The sequence below is a fragment of the Volvox carteri genome, assembly GCF_000143455.1.
Source record: "Volvox carteri f. nagariensis unplaced genomic scaffold VOLCAscaffold_26, whole genome shotgun sequence".
NCBI lineage: Eukaryota > Viridiplantae > Chlorophyta > Chlorophyceae > Chlamydomonadales > Volvocaceae > Volvox > Volvox carteri.
Genome location: NW_003307569.1, coordinates 1,100,378 through 1,118,410, shown reverse-complemented (window position 1 = coordinate 1,118,410; position 18,033 = coordinate 1,100,378). Strand labels below are relative to the sequence as shown.

Below are 18,033 nucleotides of genomic sequence, written 5' to 3'. Positions count from 1 at the left end.
AGTGCTTTGGCGGTCAGGCCCGGCAAGATATGTGTAGTAAAAAACATTTACCTACCTTTAGAATATTGTTCAGCGGTATAAAAATATTACGAATTACAATCGCTAACTGAACGGATCGCTTCCCGTTATGATATCATGTCGCGACGGTACGATCTTCATATTAGATTACGACTCCAGGAAGGGAGATAGCGGCAGGTGGGCCGCGTACAAGCCACCTTTGCGTGAGGTGCTTTGGCGATCGCGAGACACGCACGTATCAGTATGGGAGTGTTTGGGGTTTAAAGGCCTTGCCGTCACCGTTTTTCTGTATGTCATCCAACTCCGGGATCCCGTGCCGGCATTCGCTTCTTCCGCTTCGCCGTTCTTTCTGGACGAACGCATTTCCTCGCCCGGCTGCGCGGCTAAACGTCACCGCTCAGCGATCATGACGACGACTTGTACAGCATTCTGTACGACCCGGGAATAAAGTTGCCATCGCAAAGCATCACCAAACGGTGCAATCGTAGCCCAAGTGGGTCTACCAGTGACACGTGTCATCACGATTATATCAAGCGCGCTATAACCCATATTTACGAGTGGTAAAAGATAGGCAAAGCTTTCTAGCCGCTTTGTAGCGACATATGCAGCAACGACACCCCCGTCGCAACATCTGCAAGCCTTCGCCTGCGTGTGTGTGTATGTGTATGTGTGTGTATCTGTGCATGTGCCTGTGTGTGCCTGTGTGTGCGTGTGCCTGTGTGTGCCTGTGTGTGCGTGTGCCTGTGTGTGCCTGTGTGTGCGTGTGCCTGTGTGTGATCGTGTGCGTGTGCCTGTGTGTGCCTGTGTGTGCGTGTGCCTGTGTGTGCCTGTGTGTGCGTGTGCCTGTGTGTGATCGTGTGCGTGTGCCTCTGTGTGCCTGTGTGTGCGTGTGCGTGTGCCTGTGTGTGCCTGTGTGTGCGTGTGCCTGTGTGTGATCGTGTGCGTGTGCCTGTGTGTGCCTGTGTGATCGTGTGCGTGTGCGTGTTACATTCGCTGCTTGTAAAAGCGATTCGCGGTCCCGTCTCAACAAACCAAGAGCTTCCAGGGCGACATACAGAGGCGACACAAGCCCCCAGTTCCCCCCCCGGGCGACCTCCCCCCCCCCTATGACCGCACTCGGCTCCTACAGGCTGCGTTCGGCAAGCTCCCAAATCAGTACGATTCCACCGTCCGGCTCGGAATCACTCTTTTCTTTTCTTGTTGCGTATTTTTCTGGCTCGGAAACTCCGGCCCGGCATCGCACAACCCCCCTCGCCCGACGGGAAATCCGCTACAGAGCACCCCCGGCGCCGCCGGTCCGGCGGCTCTTAGAACTTCGTTGGCAGCCTCAACCACTATTTTAAAAAGGAACAACTGAATTGCTGGCGGCGGCTTCTGTCCATGTAAACGGCTCACCACAACCCTTTCACTCCGCCACTCCCTTTTAGGGCACTTAAATTTCCCGCAACCATGTGTCGTACACGTTCGTACAGATTGTACGGAGATCCTATGCCATAATGCCCGGACAGCACAAACGCTAGCTTGGGCCTCTTGCCTTATGCCTTTCAATGCATAGCTTAAAGCGAGCAAGCGTCACCGCAGGAAGAGATAGAAGCTGTTCTATTCCAACTTGCTATCCTTGAAGACGGTTTTGTAGTTTGTAGTACAGTGACGCTCCGTATTGCCACGTCATGGGGATATTAGTTATACTGGCAAATAGTAGTAGTAGTAGTAGTAGTAGTAGTAGTAGCAGTAGCAGCCTGCAGGCGGTACGACATCGGAGGTGAGGATGATGACGAGGATGGATTGAACGATGGATCAACGGACTAACGAGTGCGAATGACAGTAACGCAATTACAAGGTTTTCCCCCTCTGAACGGGTCCATCCAGGGGGGGTGTACGTGGGGGAGGAAGAGGTTCATGGCGAGCCAGCGCTTACACGGGAAACAATGTCAGCAAGACGACAAAGAAAACACAATAAAAAATTTCAAATGGTCTAATTTGTTTATCAAGGATTTTTGCACCGGCAGCAGCAGCAAAACGGATATTCAACGACACGACTAGCAAGTCTTTGTTTTTGGCATGACCCGAAACACACAACGCTCAAGTTGGTACGCACAAATGCACGCATCAACAATTCAACAATTCAAAATGCACCCATGCAGGCAAAAATGAATGCAGCGACGTGTTAAGACTTCTACTGTGGAAAGGTAGATACCCCATTTCGGATGCCGGCCCTTGCTATCCGATTTGTGGCCGTTTAATGTTCCGACCGACAGCACCAACCACGAACCGCGCATTCCGCAAAGCCGCAACACGCTGGGATCATTCTGCCATCCCATACTGGCTCCTGACCTTTGAAAAACGCTTCAAGACTCATTTTTGATGCACACGTGGCTCATTTGAAATGCACACACATACACACACATACATACACACATACATACACACATACATACACACATACATACACACATACATACACACTCTCTCTCTTCATACCCCCGGATCGGCTCTCTTTCCATTCCGAATGTCGCCAACCCTCCCCAGACAAGGCCAAAACACACTTTTTGTCACTTATGCTGTTGCACTACTACCCATGCATAGGTCATCAGACGCAAACGCCAAAGACAAAACGCAAAAGCTCTGAAAAACACTTGTCAGGAAAAAGGAATGATTCAAACACAGCGGAACGTAAGCCTCTGCTGCCGTCGAAGCAGCACCAAGGGAGCCTCGTAAAGGGATCTCTTGTATTCCCTCTACAGCCCACACGCACTACCCCTGCTGTGACTGCTGCTGCGGCTACTGCTGCTGCGGCGGCTGCTGCTGCGGCTGCTGCTGCGGCTACAGCTGCGGCTACAGCTGCGGCTACAGCTGCGGCTACTGCTGTTGCGACAGCTCCATGTCTCCGCGCGCCCCCGGGTTGGCGGTAAACAGCTCTCCAGGTAGCGGGTAGATGTTGTACGGCGGTGTCGGCGGGGGATGATGGAGGCGGCGGCCGCCGTGCTCGCGTCCTCGCGGACTCGTTGCTCCACGAGGACGAAGATGGGGACCTGCATCATGATGATGAAGGTAGCGGTGCAGGCTGCGGCTGTAGCTGCGGCTGTAGCTGCGGCCGCCGCCTCGCCGCAGCCCTTGTCCCTGTGCCTCCCGGGGACTGAAGCTGGGGCTGCGACTGCGGCCGTGGGATTCGGATCCAAATCCAGGATGGCTGCGGCCGTGGAATTCGGATCCAAATCCAGGATGGCTGCGGCCGTGGAATTCGGATCCAAATCCAGGACTAGTGCGGCCGCGGCAAGGGCTGCCGCTGCGGCTGTGGCTTCGCCCGCGATGGGGGCTTGGACTTGGCCCACAGTTTGCCCACTTGGTGGGCAGTGGAGAAGGCCCGCGGCCCTGACGATGAGGGCTGCGGCCTCGCCTAGGTGGCCTAGGGTTTGGACTTGGATGTGGCGGCAAGATGTCAGTGCTTGGAATTGGATGTGGCGGCAAGATGTCCGTGATGGGGCTGCCGGTCCTGCGGGTCCCCCGGGGATGGTGCTGGTGCGGGCGGTGGGGGCTGATGGCCGGGCCCTCAGGGGAGAGAGGGAACCGAGCACCGAGGTTCGCAGCGAATAAATCACCGCTCAACTGCGTCGGTGAGAGGGTGCGGCGGGGTGGCGGTGCGATGGAGCCAGAGGGGAGGGAAAGGAGGCGGGAGGGAAAGGAGGCGGGAGGGAAAGGAGGCGGGAGGGAAAGGAGGCGGGAGGGAAAGGAGGCGGGAGGGAAAGGAGGCGGGAGGGAAAGGAGGCGGGAGGGAAAGGAGGCGGGAGGGAAAGGAGATGGGAGGGAAAGGAGGCGGGAGGGAAAGGAGATGGGTGCAAGGGCTTTTTGTGGTGGCGGCAGGCGAGCTGACAGGGGTTGGTGTTGACAGGGGTTAGCGCAGGGTTGGGGCGAAACAGCCCTCCCGGTAACGAAGGTATGGTATGGTTTCGGAGGGCCGGCATGGGTTGTGGATCAAATTGTGTGGAGGAGTTGCACGCACGCGCGCGTATGTATGTACGTATGTATGTATGTATGTATGTACGTATGTGTGCGGTATGTATGTATGTACGTATGTGTGCGCGTATGTATGTACGTATGTGTGCGGTATTGTATTATTTTTTTAATGAACCGAGTCGCGAACAGGAAGTATGGTGTCCGGGTGTTGTCAGAGATGTCTGACGCCCCACGAACACGGACATCGCATTTCGCGGGAGCAAGGAGCGGTGGAGCAGAACACCAAATTTAAGATGTAAGAAGTGGTAAGAAAAACGCGTGGCGCATGTCAGTGTCTATGCCGGTGGGCGGGTGGGTGAATGCATTGCGGCATGTAGGGTACGAAGTCAGGCAGCCAGTCCAGCAGCTGCCGGGGGACAGGTGAAACAACTCTTATTTTCAGCTCCCAAAAGTGTTTATTTTATGTCCTCCATTGGCCCCATTCGAGTCCGTACCTTGACGTACAAATGCGAACGACATTTTAGGAACATGTACGGCTTTTCCCGGACAGTTATCTTCGTCGGGATGGGACATCCAGCCGCGATTTTCCCCATCGTAACACCGCCCGCGTGTTGTAACAGGAAGTCGTACAGCTTACGTTCGTACTGTCGTACGAAGGCTTCATAGCTGTCTTTTCGTTCCGCCGCAGCGGTACGGCGCGACGCGGTTGCTAAGACGGCGGCGTCTCGTGGGGCGGCGGCTGGCGGTGACGACAGTGGCGGCGGTGACGGCGGCTGCGACGCATGGTGACCTTCCCTGGACTTCAGCTCCACATCCGCCAGCGGACAATTCCGGCGCTTTGCGGGGTGCTGGAATGGGTCCTGCTCTAAGTCCTTGCGGACGAACGGCGAGTCGTACGACCCACGGGTCTCACTACTGTCCAAACCAAGGTCACGGGCCTCCTCTGCGCCGCCGCCGCCGCCACCGCTATTGCCAATGGTGGCCGCGGCTTGGACGGGGTCCAAGACCGAACGCGAGGACCTGTCGCGCGCGATCCCACCGCCGCCGCCACCGCCGCCGCTGTCGCCGTCACTTCCCCTTACGGCTTCAGCGCTGCCGTCAGGTGGCGCATCCCATCTCGCCCTTCCAGCTAATTGCAGTGGCGCTCTGCCAACTGCCGAATCCCTCGCTGATGCCGTCACAGTAGCTGTTGCCGCCGCCGCTGTAGCTGTCGCGCTTGCACTAGCAGTAGCAGCTTGCACAGGTGCAGGTAGACAACACGCCACCGCATGGGCGGGTGCGGATGTGGATGTGGATGTGGGCAACGGTGGCGGCGGCGGCGATGTGGGGCCGCTGCTGTCCGGCGCCGATATGGGCTGGGAAATCACCAGGAGATAGTCCTTGCATGCCCGCGCCGTTACCAAATGCGCGAACGCCGGCATGTGCTGCTGTTGTTGTTTGTGGTGGTGGTGCGGCGGCGGCTGTAGCGGTAGCGGCCCCGGCGACGTGGGTTCGTCGTCATGTGGCTCAGGAGGACACCAGCAGCGCCCCAGGGTTTGCCGTTGGGCTGGTGGTTGTGGTGGTTGTGATTGTACTGCACCACTGGCGCTGGCGGTTTTCGACAGGTTCATAAGAGGAGGAGATATATCCAGGACAGCCGCAACCGGCGGCGGCAGTGAATGTGCGGATGCTGGCGCCGGCGGCGCCGCCGCCGGCATGAGCAAGTCATGACTGCGTGGCGCTGACGTCAGCAGCGGGACTTTCTCTAGTTGGTTCGGCGTTCGGTGGTGCTGATTCCGCAATAGAGATGGTGGGGATGGTGGCGGCCGTGACGGCGGCGGCGATAGAGGTGACGGCGATGGCGACGGCGATATAAGTGACGGTGACGGCGACGGCGATATAGGCGACGGCGACGGCGACGGCGACTGCAGCCCTGGCGCCGTGAACTCCGGTCGCGATGGTGGTGGCCCCGAGTCCACCAAGCCCTCCATGGTGAGGTAGGCCGTTGCCTCGTCAAGCGATGGCGGAGGAAATGGCGATGCCGTACATCGCGGCGGCGGCTCACGCGGCGGCGGGGGCGTGATACGAGCTAGCAAAGGCAGCGGCGGCGGCGGTGGTGGTGCCCGCTCGGCCATGACAGCTGATCGCAACGTGCAATCGAGCAACGGTGGCGGCGGCGGCGACTGGCGCCATGCAGTGCCACCGCCGCCGCCGCCGTCGTCGCAGCGCTGTGCCGCCCGCTGCCCAAACTCGTCCAAGACTGCCGCCGCTTTCTCCACAGCAACTTTACTGACGTCGCCGTCACGCGCTGCCGTACACAGCATCGTACACTGTGGTGGCGGTGGCGGCAGTGATGATAACGCCGCTGTGCTCGTCGCCCCGTCGCGTCCGTCCGGACTGAATGGCCTCCTGCGCTGCATGCGCCTCTCCTCGCGGCCTAGCCTTCGGTTGTCCGGACCATCTGCCTCACGGCCGGAAGACCCAGGGGTCGCACTGGAGCAACTGCCGCCGCCGCCTTGGCCGCGGCCGCTCAGCAGTGACGACGGCGTCGCTGACGCCATTCCGAGCTCAGCCCTCAGCGGTGCCGCCAAGGCCCCTGGCGGTGGCGGCGGCGCCGCCGTCGACGCGACCTCCGCTGGAGCATCCTCTGAAGAATTTGATCGTCCAGCCGTATCGTTTACGGCAACGTAGGCTGTCGTAGTCCGGGTGTTCGGTAACGGAACTGGAACTACTGACGGCTTTGTTGTCCATGTCGTGTACGGCACGTCAGGTGGAGGTAGCGGCAGCGGCTCCGGCGGGGTTGGAGTGCCTAGCGGTGGCGGGGGGGAGAGTGGAAGCGGCGGCGGCTGAAGTGACGGTGGCGTGTTCTTTTGTTGTGGCGGTGGGAAGGATGGAGGAGGGGGAGGTACGGGAGAGCATGGCGGAAGAGGCGGTAGCGACGGCGAGAAGGATGGAAGAAGCGGCAACGGCGGTAAGGAAGGTGGAAGCGGTGGCAACGGCGGCGGCTGCGGTGAAAAAGATGGTGGTGCCGGCGGCGGCGGCGGCAGTGGCGGTGGTAAGTCGCCGTCCTGTAACGGATGTCCGCAACCGCAGGACGATGCAGAGTACGACAGCGACAAAGGCAACGGCGGTGGCGGCGGCCACTTCAACGGCGCTCCGATGTAGCCCGACGGCGGCGGCGGCGGAGCCCCATCCTTTCCCGCCGTGCATCCATTTGCTGCCGTACTTTTCACACCCGCCGGCTCTTCCATGCCCGCTGACCCGCCGCCGCTGCTCCCAGCGCGTTGCGACGCTCCCGCCGGCGCCTCCTCCGCCGCCATCACCATCACATCCGCCACCTCAGCCTCCCGCTCCTCCGTCACCTCAGATTCCAACGTCATGTCACTCCCAGCGGCGTCGCCCTCCCCTTCCTCTCCAGCTGCCGCTAACTCGTATTCCTCCGGCATCTCCAGCACCGCCGTACTACGCGCCGTGTCGTAAACTCCATCCTCTTTGCCGTTATTAACCGCATCCCTAACGGTCGCAACCGAAACTGAAACAGCTGTACCGACCATTTCCTTAGAGCTCCCCTCCTCTGTAGCTGCCGGCCCTATCGGATCCTCCAGGTTCGCTGATTCGGTTAGTACGGGCCTCTGCTCAACCGAAACTAGTTGTAATACAGCTTCCGTTGCGGCGGCGGCGGCGGCGGCGGGGCCCTCGGTACCGCCTGCTGCCGTAGGTGCAGACGCAGTAGGAGCAGCATCGGTGGCGGCGGCGGCGACAGCCGTCGCGGCAGAGGTTGTTGCAGATTCCGCCGCCGCCGCCGGTTCATTTACTGCGGCGGCGGCAATCGCGGTGGGCCCAACTGGCGGTATCGAGGCCGGCAGCGGCGGCAGCAGCTGTAGCTGCGGCGGAAGCAACGGTGACGGCGGCGACAGCAGCGGCGGCGGCGGCGGCGGCGGCTGAAGCACCTCCGTCAGCCGTCTCACGGAGGGCCAGCCGTCAGGTGGCCGCTGTAGCAGCCGGATGAGGGAGATGTAGCACTCCTCCACCTGCGCCGCCTAAAACCCGAGGGAAAGCGAGAGTCATTTTGAGATTCGGTTTCGGGGCTACCCTATGCAACCAAGATATCTAATTCGATATGAGGGTTTACGACGAAGCACAGATGATGGACGAGCAGGAAAAATATAAAATATAAACGGAATGGGTGAAAGTTTTTTGCAAAGTTTGTAGAAGCTATATATCCACCATCGCCAGAAGTGTCACAAGTGTCGACTCCGTACGTTCGTACATACACGCAGTGCCCTTTTTAGTAGTTAACAGTACACTCCTTCCAATCTCTGTCCCTCATGGGGAGGAGGGGCTTCACTATCTGGGCCATCTATCCACTATCATGTGGATAGATCCCACAGCGAGACTCACCAAGACAGCCGCCTTGACACTGGACACGCCCCGCCGCTGCCGCTTCGGCGGCTGACGTACCGTCGTACACCGCTTCCTCCCCTCCGCCACACAGCCATCCCCCTCCCCCTCCCCCTCCTCCTCCCCGATCAAGTCGCCTTCCTCAACCCCCCGACTCCGCCGTTGTCGCTTATGGTGCCCTCCGAGCCCACGATTCTGCCGCTGCTGCTCCTGCTGCTGCTCCTGTTGCTGCAATGACGGCGGCTGTGGCTTCAATCTGAAGTCCAGTCCGCGATTAAGTCGAGTCCGCACGTCCGCCCTTGGATTCGAGAACCCCTCCTCCTGCTGGGGCACGTCCGCCAGGCGCTGGTTCTCCTGAGGCAGCTCCGGATCCGAATCCGGATCCAAATCCGGATCCGCTTCTGGTTCCAGTGGCTGCTCTTCTAGGTGGTGTAGGCGGTTCCGGAGCCGGCTGATGGCGCGGAGGTGCGGTAAGCAGGCAGTGTGGAGGTCCAAGCGAGCTGCAGCACCCAGTAACTGCCGTACGGTGATGGTGTGGTGTGGTGTGGGGATATGTGGGGTTGGCGGGGATTGAGAGTTCACATTTACATTTGCAAAAGCAAGGAAGTGGTAGGGGTGGAAGTGGTAGGGGTTGAAGTGGTAGGGGTGGAAGTGGCAGGGGTTGATGAGGGCGGTGAGGTCAAGGAAGACAGGGAAAAGACAGGGAGAAGAGGGGAAGAGAAATGATGAGAGAGGTGATGGCGGGGGGGTAAAAGGACGAGTGACGGGTGGTGGTAAGTGTGGGCGGTGGTGTGTGTGTGGTTGCCATCAAACGGGCAGTCAGTTGCGGATTGGGTCACAACAGCTTAGTGAACCTCTTTGCCTGCGTATTACACATACATACATACATACATACATACATACATACATACATACATACATACATACATACATACATACATACATACATACATACATACATGAAGACACACGCCTATGAACGCAGCCTGGACCGCCCCCGGCCCCCTGAGAGGTGAAGGTGAGGTGGGGATGAGGAGGGGAGAGGAGAGAGCTTCAACCCACCGGTGTCGGTCCAAACCGACACCAGCACACATGTCCAGGGTCCGGTACACACAAGGAGGTGTAGCCCCAGTGCAGGATCGGACATCCTCACCACCTCACAACCCCAGAGCGAAACCAAGACCGCAACACGTTGTACGACCGCAACCCACAACCGCAACGGACTCTTTGTATTTTCTCCCCCCGCAACGGACTCTTTGTATTTTCTCCCCCCACATACCCAATCAGACGCGATACGACATGACAGTACGGCAGTATCCACCTCCCATGATGACTGCGTTTGTATGTGCATGTCCATGTTCGTGTGTAAAACCCTAAAACACAATACAGCCGCGCACAGAGACCCTTACACCGGCCGCATTTCTGAAACCCCTCCCCCTCCCCCTCCCCCTCCCCCTCCCCCACTCACAACCCTACAGCCCTTCACTCGCCTCCGGTAGCGGCAACGCCAGCAGCCGGCGAGCCAGCGCCGCCAACGCATCATCGAGAAGGACCCCGCCCTGGACTTCGCCTTCGCCGTCAGCTGTTGCTGCTGTTGCTGCTGCTGCTGCGTTTGCTGACCCATATGACGCGTTTATTGAGCCTTGAAACTCCCCTGGAGCGGTGTCCATCCCGCGGGATGCCCCCTCGTGTCGTACAGTACACGTCACCTTGCACCTTGACCTACATCCGCTGGGGCCTCCGAGGGCCGCAACTGCCGTCAACCCGGCCGTCGGCGTCGATGCGTCACCACCGCCGCCGCCGCGACCTCGCGTCGGGCATACACGGGCCGGCCCCGCCACCGCCGCCACCGCCGCCGCCACCGCGCTATCGTCCCAGGCCCAGCCCACATCTGAACCGTTAGGACAGAGTTGCTCCAAAACCATATGCGGTCGGAGCCTGCGACTGCTACTGCTGTTACAGCTACCGCCCGTTCCGCCACTGCCGCTGCGGCTACAGCTGCCGGGCAGGTCCACGCGAAAGATACGCCGTACCTCCATCCGTACCTCTTCCGCCGCTGCCACTGCCGCTGCTGCTGCTGCTGCTGGAACTCCTGTTGCTGGGGGCAATGACGGCGGTGACGGCGGCGGTAGTGCCAGCGCAACCAGCAGCCCCTTGAGCGGCTGTAGCTCCAGCCCCATCTGGTCCCGCCACAGCCGTTGGGCCTCCAGAAGGACGGCGAGGCAGGGCTGTGGCCTGAGCAGGGGCCGCAGCAGATCCGCGCTCAGGGGAACCAGCTGCTGCGATCGGCGCGGGCGGGGGCGGGGGCGGGGGTGGGGGTAGGGGTGGGGGTGGGCGTAAGTAAGTAAGACGAACCACTTGCGAATGGAGCCCAAGTACCAAAGACGGGTAATCCAGGAGAAGATTAAGGTAGCGAAAGTGGGGTAGGGAGAGGGGTAGCGAAAAAGGGGAGAGGGATGAGCCCCACATACAAGAAGGCGGCGACAAAGGCCAAGGACTGCTCTCCCGCCGCCCCCCACGCGAGCACAGCTCCAACCGCTGCAGCTCCATGCATCATGGCTCCCTGCTACTGCTACTGCTACTGCTCCAGGGGACCCCCGGAAAGCCCCGAAACCCAAAGAAGTAAAACGTCCGAGGTGCTGCGCACCGTGGCGCACACACACAGAGGGCAGTCGGCGGGGCCCCCCCCATCTGCCCCCCATCAGAGGCCCCCCCCATCTGCCCCCCATCAGAGGCCCCCCCCATCTGCCCCCCATCAGAGGCCCCACACATCTGCCCCCCATCAGAGGCCCCACACATCTGCCCTCCCACATCTGCCCCCCCACATCTGCCCCCACCACGTTGCCACCACGGATTCCCCGCATTGCCCTCCCGATGGGCTCCCAATCCTCCCAAGGGTGCTGTCGACGTCAGCAGTTGATTGTGGTTGTTTCTTGCATCATCATCACCATCATGTGATTCCTCCTCCTCTCATTATCACCGTGCGATTCCTTGCTTCTGTCTCGAACTTCGATCTGTTTATGAGTTGGTCGTCACAGCATTACAACCCCAACCATGTATCGCCCGTTTGCATGGCCCCTTTAAACACGCTCCATAGCCCCACGGGTCTCACCACGTCACGTCCCGTCCCCTCCCAGCTCCCAGCTCCCAGCTACTGCCCCCGCAGCACCTGTGCTCACCTCCTCGGCGCCCACTGACCCTGCCGCCACTCCACCGCCTGGCGGCCCCTCCTGGCAACGCCCCCCCTGCTTCGGCCCCTGCCAGCGCCAGCGCCATCGCCACCGGCTCTCGACATCCTGGCCTAGTCCGCGGACCGCAGCAGCCAGCAGCTCCAGCCTCTGAGGACACCCGGGCAGTGGGGCCGCGGCACGTGGTGGGGCCATCGCCGCCAGTGCTGTCTGTTGGGGAGAGGTGCTGGTGGCTGCGATGGCTCCGGTCGCTGCTGCTGTTGATGGTAATGGTGTTGCTGCCGATGATGCTGTGCGGCACCCATCCCGCAGCTGTGGCTGCTGCCGTTCTTTTTGAGTTGCTGATACTGATGACAGTGGTGATGATGATGCTGGTCTTGTTGTGGTTGCTGCTGCTGTTGCTGATTCTGCTGCGAAACGGCCCGGTTCGGGCATGGCAGGGCCGAGGAGACGGTGCGGGCTGTGGTATCCAGCCTGGCCGTGGCCACGACGGCTCGGTTCACCTGGCGGTGATGACGACGGAAGGTGGCTCGCACAGAATCGTCGCGGGACGCCGCACTGGCCGTTGACCCTGGCATCCATCAGGCCCTGTGGAGCACCACCTGCATGAACCAGATGTGCATCGCCCGCGGGGCCCGCAGCCGCTGCAGCGGCGGTTGCGGCGGCAGCACTCGCTGCGGCTTTGATGCTGCCGGCGGTTGTGCTGACGCCGCCGCTGTAGCGACCCTCCGCCTCGCTACTGCCGCTGCTGTTGCGATTCATGGAGGCGCCGGGAGCAAGTCGGTAGGACCTATCGCGTCCGGCCGTTCATTGCCACATCAGCTGATGCTACTGCTGCTGATGCTTACTTCAACTGCTGCAGCGGCCATCGGAGGATTACTTGACGATTGAATGGATTTGGCTTGGCTTCTTTGTAGGGACAGACGATCAGGAATGGCGTAGCCAGGGTCAGAGAGCGCAGGATTGGGTTAAGTAATAGCCGGGAGTAGTGGGTCGCGCAGTAACCGGGTAAATGCGGCTGACTTGAATTTGGAGAGACTAGTATTGTTATCCAAGGCCCTGGCTTGGCTAGTTGCACGCGTCATACAAAGCCTGCTTTGGCAAGGGGTTCTTCTGCAAGTAGCCATGCCTCGGTTTCGTGGTTTCTTTGTCATTCGTACAAATGTTATGTTCGCTGAATGAAAACATTGGTAAAAAGTAAGCCTCGAGCACACAATGCAAGGCATCGACAGGTGGGCAGGCGAAGGCCTAACGCACAAAGCGCAACGCAATGCTGTCGTTATCGTATTCGAGGTATAGATCAGAGGTAGGTCATTCACTTACCCAATCCTAAAGCCGTGGGAAGATTCTAACACGGTAAACCGCTGCGACTGCATCGAACACCCGTCAACTGTGTGTTGCGCCTTATGGCCAGCAGGCATCACCGAAAGCTAAAATCTGTGACCGACAAGTAATATAGCTAGACAGCAAAACAGTGCGATGTCTCATCTGAAACACGAATGAAAGTCCAAAGGACAACCTAACCAGAAGCCAGGGACGACACAGCTGTTCCGAGACTAAACAATACGCACCAAATCTATGGCTTTGCACTTGGATGGCCTCCGCACAGTAGTCCAGCCCTCGGCTAGTCCAATTTTGTGTGATCTCATCCTAGATAGCGAACACTGGCATAAAATATTACAAAATAGGCCTAAACAGCACGCCTTGTGCAAGGTTCTCAGCCTGGGCTGTACAAACGGGGACCTAACTCGCAGCTGGACAGGCAAACTAAATGCTGCAGCGGCTGTCGATGCTGCATTGACAGCACAATCTGTTCAGAAGTACAGTGTCGAAACCAATATTTTGCTTGCAATTTTGCAGCAGCATTCGCTGCAGTTGCATCTTTGACGGACAATGTTGGTTCTTGGGCCTCACATGTAACGCAAGCTCGCATTGGAAACACAATGCGATTTTGCGAGGTCATAGAACATGAAGGCTGCCACTGATCACCTGGGATAAAGGGAAAAAGACAGCATTGGTTGCATTGATTCAAAGTAGCGCGTGCGTGACTTGGGGGATGGGGCATTGCTGTCCAAGGACTGGAAAATAACTGTCTTCCCCCAATCCAACTAAAGTACTTTGAGGATTCCGTATCCTGGGTGCTACAATGCATCTACCGCTTCCATACACTATCTCGCTACAACACAACTGTCGCTTCTCTTGCTCCGCTGGGCTGCCTGCGCCATTCCTTTTACATTACCCACCTCTAGCTTCTTTGCTCTAGAAGGAAGCTCTTGCCACCGGGAAAAGGAATATGCGCTGCCCGACCTTACTGCATGCATGCTCGTGCGTCATATCCCCTGGTCATATCTTACAGCCCCTGACACCGGAAAGAGCACCAAGCCCTGCTGTTTGGAAACTCCATCTAAGCGAGTCTCCCAAGCATGGAGCGCAAGCGACCGCTGTCAGTTAGGTCATCATCATCACCATCCTCATCGTCATCAGCTGCTGGCGCCACGACGGCTCTAGATGCCAGACCGGCCCTGACGTCAAGTCCTGTCGACACCCCGGGGTACCACGCACCGCACCCTGTTGTTAAGCGGTCGGGTTCCTCCTCTTTAGGAAGGTGCAGATGTGGTGAACCAACGACACCCGCGCGTAGCACTCCCTGAGTGTTGTAAGGAGCGCGATACAGACCCGATACACGGCTCGTGTGCCTTCAGATCTGGGCTTACTTCATCTGGGTTTACTGGGACTGTTTACTTGGGACATCATGGGGCGTTGTTATAAGGGACATCACAAGGTGAAAGGTGTCACCTGTGACCCGGCCAGGAGAGAAGTTGAGGCTGCCGTTGTTCCTGGGGCAGATTCCGCCGTACGCTGGTGGCAGTGGTGGTGGGCGCTGAATTCGGGAAGACCAATGAAGTCGGAGAGAAGCCGGCACACGCGGAATAAAAATGAAGAGGGCGCCCCTAGTGGCGAAACATCGGGAAAGGTGGTCGGGGGACTGCCAGGCTGGTGACCACAAATAGCTGAAACAAAGTGAATCTACAAAAGTTTTTAATAAGTCCCGTTTACTAAATATTATGCTTTACCACTGGTACAGCGATATCCCCCCCGTTTTTCCCACACGATCATCACAACTTCCAACTTCGCGTCTTAGGGTTCGTCTCACTGTGCGTGCCTAGCCTCGGACTTCCCGTAACTGTATACATATCCCTCCACATGTGCCAGATCCGATTGTCGATCCATCGATGGCTTGAGATCCTTCCTGCTGCTGTGTGTAATGAATGATATTAGTTGGCTGGTACGGCATACAGTTCCGTACGGCATACAGTTGCCACCTCAGTAAATCAGGCGATCGTTGAAACCCAATTCACTGGCCTGTGGTTGACAGCACTTCACCGAAACCATTCCAAAACCTAGGACTAAACATTTCAGCTTATATGTACACACGTACCGCACACGTTACATACGCACACGCTATCTATCCAGCTATCGAACTCCCTATCAATCAATCTAGCTGGATATACATCTAGTATCCGCTGCTACTGCCCGTAGTTGGATATCTTGTGTGTATGTGCGTGTGAGAAATGCGTCTAAGGTGATACAAAAATATTAGCTGCTGCTGAATATATTATTAGTCATGTCTTTTACACCAGGTCGACAGATGGAGGTGAAGGTATCAAGCGAGACGGACGACTGGACGACCCTGCCGCCAGCCTGACCAGCAGAATGTATAAATTATTTGCATTACTAGCAGTGCAAAATAGTAATGCTCCCATCCGTCCGCCAACTGAGGATGCGTGCGTGCCACACACGCACTTGGGGGCTACCAAACGCGCTTGATGACCGGCAGCTGCGTGCGTGCGTGTGGACGAAACACGCATGCTTCAGCCCAAGAACAGGCCAACAGCGGCCACAATGGGCACCTCAGAAACAAACTCCACGGGCGCGTCGTTAAACTGGATAATGGCGCCCACCACCGCTGCCGTGGAGAATTCCTCCGCAGCCAAAGTCGACGTTTCACTCGCGTTAATATTGTAGTATGTAAGCCCAGGGCAGTTCACTTGCGGACTTGGGTCCCGCCTAGCATCGAAAATGGCCACAGAAATCGCTTCCTGCACACATACACGCATACATACATACGTACGGGCGGATGTACGGAAATTGGCAACAGGCACATTTAACCCCTCGTTGGATGGGGCCTCAGGCAGCAGGCTGGCTACTGCCCTCAGGAAGCGAGGCCCGATTGCTTGTGGCGACTGCAAACAATCTTGGGGGTCATTTCTTCCCCCCCAGCCCCACGCGTGCAGGCAAGCATGCTGACGAAATACGTATCCTGCTGCCTCCGTTCATCATCACTAGCTGGTACCAACAGGCCTACATATCGAACCTGCAACGCTGCAGCCCATGGGTATATTTACCCTAGTGAAAAGGCCGTTGACTGATATAAAAACTCATTCACGGACATTGATTTGATTTGTACACACGCACTTATGCACTCAGCACGCACCTGCTGCTGCGGGCTGCCGTTGTTTCCGACTTGGGGAACGACCTGCAGTTGTACGGCAGTTATGACTGGGTCCAGAGAGCCGGTGAAGATCATGTACACACCCACACTCCGGCTTTGCGCGCCGGTGGGGATAAGGGTATCGCTACGGAAGGAGATCGTCAGGGAGCGACCGGATGCCCCACTGGCAGCCGCCTCCTGCAGAAAAAAAGCCAAGTATCAGCACACGCACGTTTCCAGCCAGGCTACGTATGTACGTATGTACGCATGTACGTACGTATGAACAAATAAATTATGTAACTTTATTACCAACTGGTAGACACAAACAAATTGTTTGCCGATGGTTTCATAATTACAAAATTCCTCTGTCCCCTCTTCCTGTACCGCGAAAAATGGTGGAGGTATTAGAAGCCAATCAGCATATCCTAGTGGAAAAAAAATACAAATCAGCCCTATGTTTGTTGTAAGTACCAATCCATTTGTAAAAAAGACAACGGTAGTTGGTAATTCCGGGGAAATAATCAAAGCAGTATTATTAACTAATTTATCAATTAAGTAGCGTATGTAGGTATGTAGGCATGTAGGTATGTAGGCAAGCAATCACTATCGTGGTGCTCGTGCACCGCCGTGTACGGTGGTGACCAGCAAAGCACATAAGAGGCACCATCAAGCATCCGCCGCGCATCTCACACACGCACCTGTTCGATATCAGCCAGTGTAAAATCAATAGGCGGGGCCCAGCCGAGGTATGCTTTGGAATCATCGTTGCAACTCATCAGCTGCAGAACGGCTTGCTGGGGGGGGCCCACCACCGACAATGACGACTGCGGGAGGACAGAAGCGCGCCGCCGCCGCCGCCGCCACAGCAGCAGCAGCAGTAGTATTAGTAGTAGTTATTTTTGCTTGTCACTGGCTCTTTAATTGGGTGTCAGTATGTATGTGTGTATGGCATCCGTGCATTTATGCATGTGCATGTGGTGGCGCTCTGCTGCATGGTGCGCCCGTGCGGGCAGGCGGGCGGGATATGCACCCCTACTCGCATCATGAATGATTCATTCACTAATCCGCAGGGTTATCAATCCATAGATGCAGCGAGATGTGATGATGAGGTGCGGCAGGCAGCAGGCGCAGCCTCGGGGCTCAGTGAGTTAGGAGTCGTTCGGGAGCAGCACCAGTAATAGCGCGCTAGCACAGGCAGTGCCTCATAAATGTACGCTTACAACCCCTTCAACCCTGTTGCCTACAGGTCCCTACCCAAGGGATCTGGAGCCCCCTGTAATACATACTGCTACTAGGGTACCCGGCTACACAACCGCACAGTGAGTCATTTGCCTGTATGAATGAACCTATTGGATTACGCAAGCAATCCAAGCAGCACACCGTTTGTTGGGCGCCGCTGGTTGCTGATGTGGCCCAGATAACGGGCGGCAATGGAGGTGGCGGCGGTGGTGGTGGAGATGTTGAGGAGTTAGGTGATGACGATGATGGCGAAAGAGGAGATGGTGGATTGGGGGAAAGAGGAGATGGAGGAGGGTTGGTCGGCGGTGAAGGAGGGGGAGAAGATGGTTGAAGCGGGGGTCGTGGTGGTGGGGATGGGGGAGGGGGAAAGGGAAGAGGAGGAGGTGAAGGAGAGGGCGGCCAAAGGGAGGGGCGTTGTGGGGATGGAGAAGGATTGTCGTGGCGACACGGAATCGGGGGGGAAGGAGGGGGAGGGGTAGTGGGAGGCGGAGAAGGAAGGGGAGAGGGAGGCGGAGAAGGAGGAGGAGGAGGAGGAGGAGGAGGAGAAGGAGGGGGAGAGGGAGGCGGAGAGGGAGGAGGAAAAGGAGGCGGAGAGGGAGGAGGAAAAGGAGGCGGAGAGGGAGGAGGAGAAGGAGGTGGAGAAGGAGGAGGAGAGGAAGGTGGAGAAGGAGGAGGAGGAGTAGAAGGAGGGGGAGAGGGAGGCGGAGAAGGAGGAGAGGGAGATCGACGGAGGACAAGGACCTGGGGTGGTCGAGGCGGTCG

At 57.8% G+C, this 18,033-nt stretch overlaps 3 protein-coding genes across 3 annotated transcripts; all 3 read right to left on the bottom strand.

Moving 5' to 3' along the window:
• Positions 1–2,574: 2,574 nt before the first annotated feature.
• VOLCADRAFT_92524 (uncharacterized protein) lies at positions 2,575–8,019 on the bottom strand (the record flags this gene model as incomplete). Its single annotated transcript, XM_002951844.1, has 7 exons — positions 2,575–2,699; positions 2,963–3,511; positions 3,594–3,624; positions 4,467–5,641; positions 6,017–6,760; positions 7,178–7,657; positions 7,983–8,019. The coding sequence occupies 7 exons, from the start codon at positions 8,017–8,019 to the stop codon at positions 2,575–2,577; spliced, it is 3,141 nt and encodes a 1,046-aa protein (XP_002951890.1).
• A 279-nt stretch (positions 8,020–8,298) lies between these two features.
• Positions 8,299–13,861, bottom strand: VOLCADRAFT_92523 (uncharacterized protein; the record flags this gene model as incomplete). Its single annotated transcript, XM_002951843.1, has 8 exons — positions 8,299–8,868; positions 10,386–10,631; positions 11,532–11,690; positions 11,842–11,950; positions 12,044–12,128; positions 12,212–12,288; positions 12,864–12,910; positions 13,784–13,861. 8 exons carry the CDS (start codon positions 13,859–13,861, stop codon positions 8,299–8,301), a joined length of 1,371 nt encoding a protein of 456 aa, XP_002951889.1.
• A 1,551-nt stretch (positions 13,862–15,412) lies between these two features.
• Positions 15,413–16,808, bottom strand: VOLCADRAFT_92522 (uncharacterized protein; the record flags this gene model as incomplete). The annotated part of the gene is made up of 3 exons (XM_002951842.1): positions 15,413–15,640; positions 16,036–16,230; positions 16,731–16,808. The coding sequence occupies 3 exons, from the start codon at positions 16,806–16,808 to the stop codon at positions 15,413–15,415; spliced, it is 501 nt and encodes a 166-aa protein (XP_002951888.1).
• Positions 16,809–18,033: the final 1,225 nt, after the last annotated feature.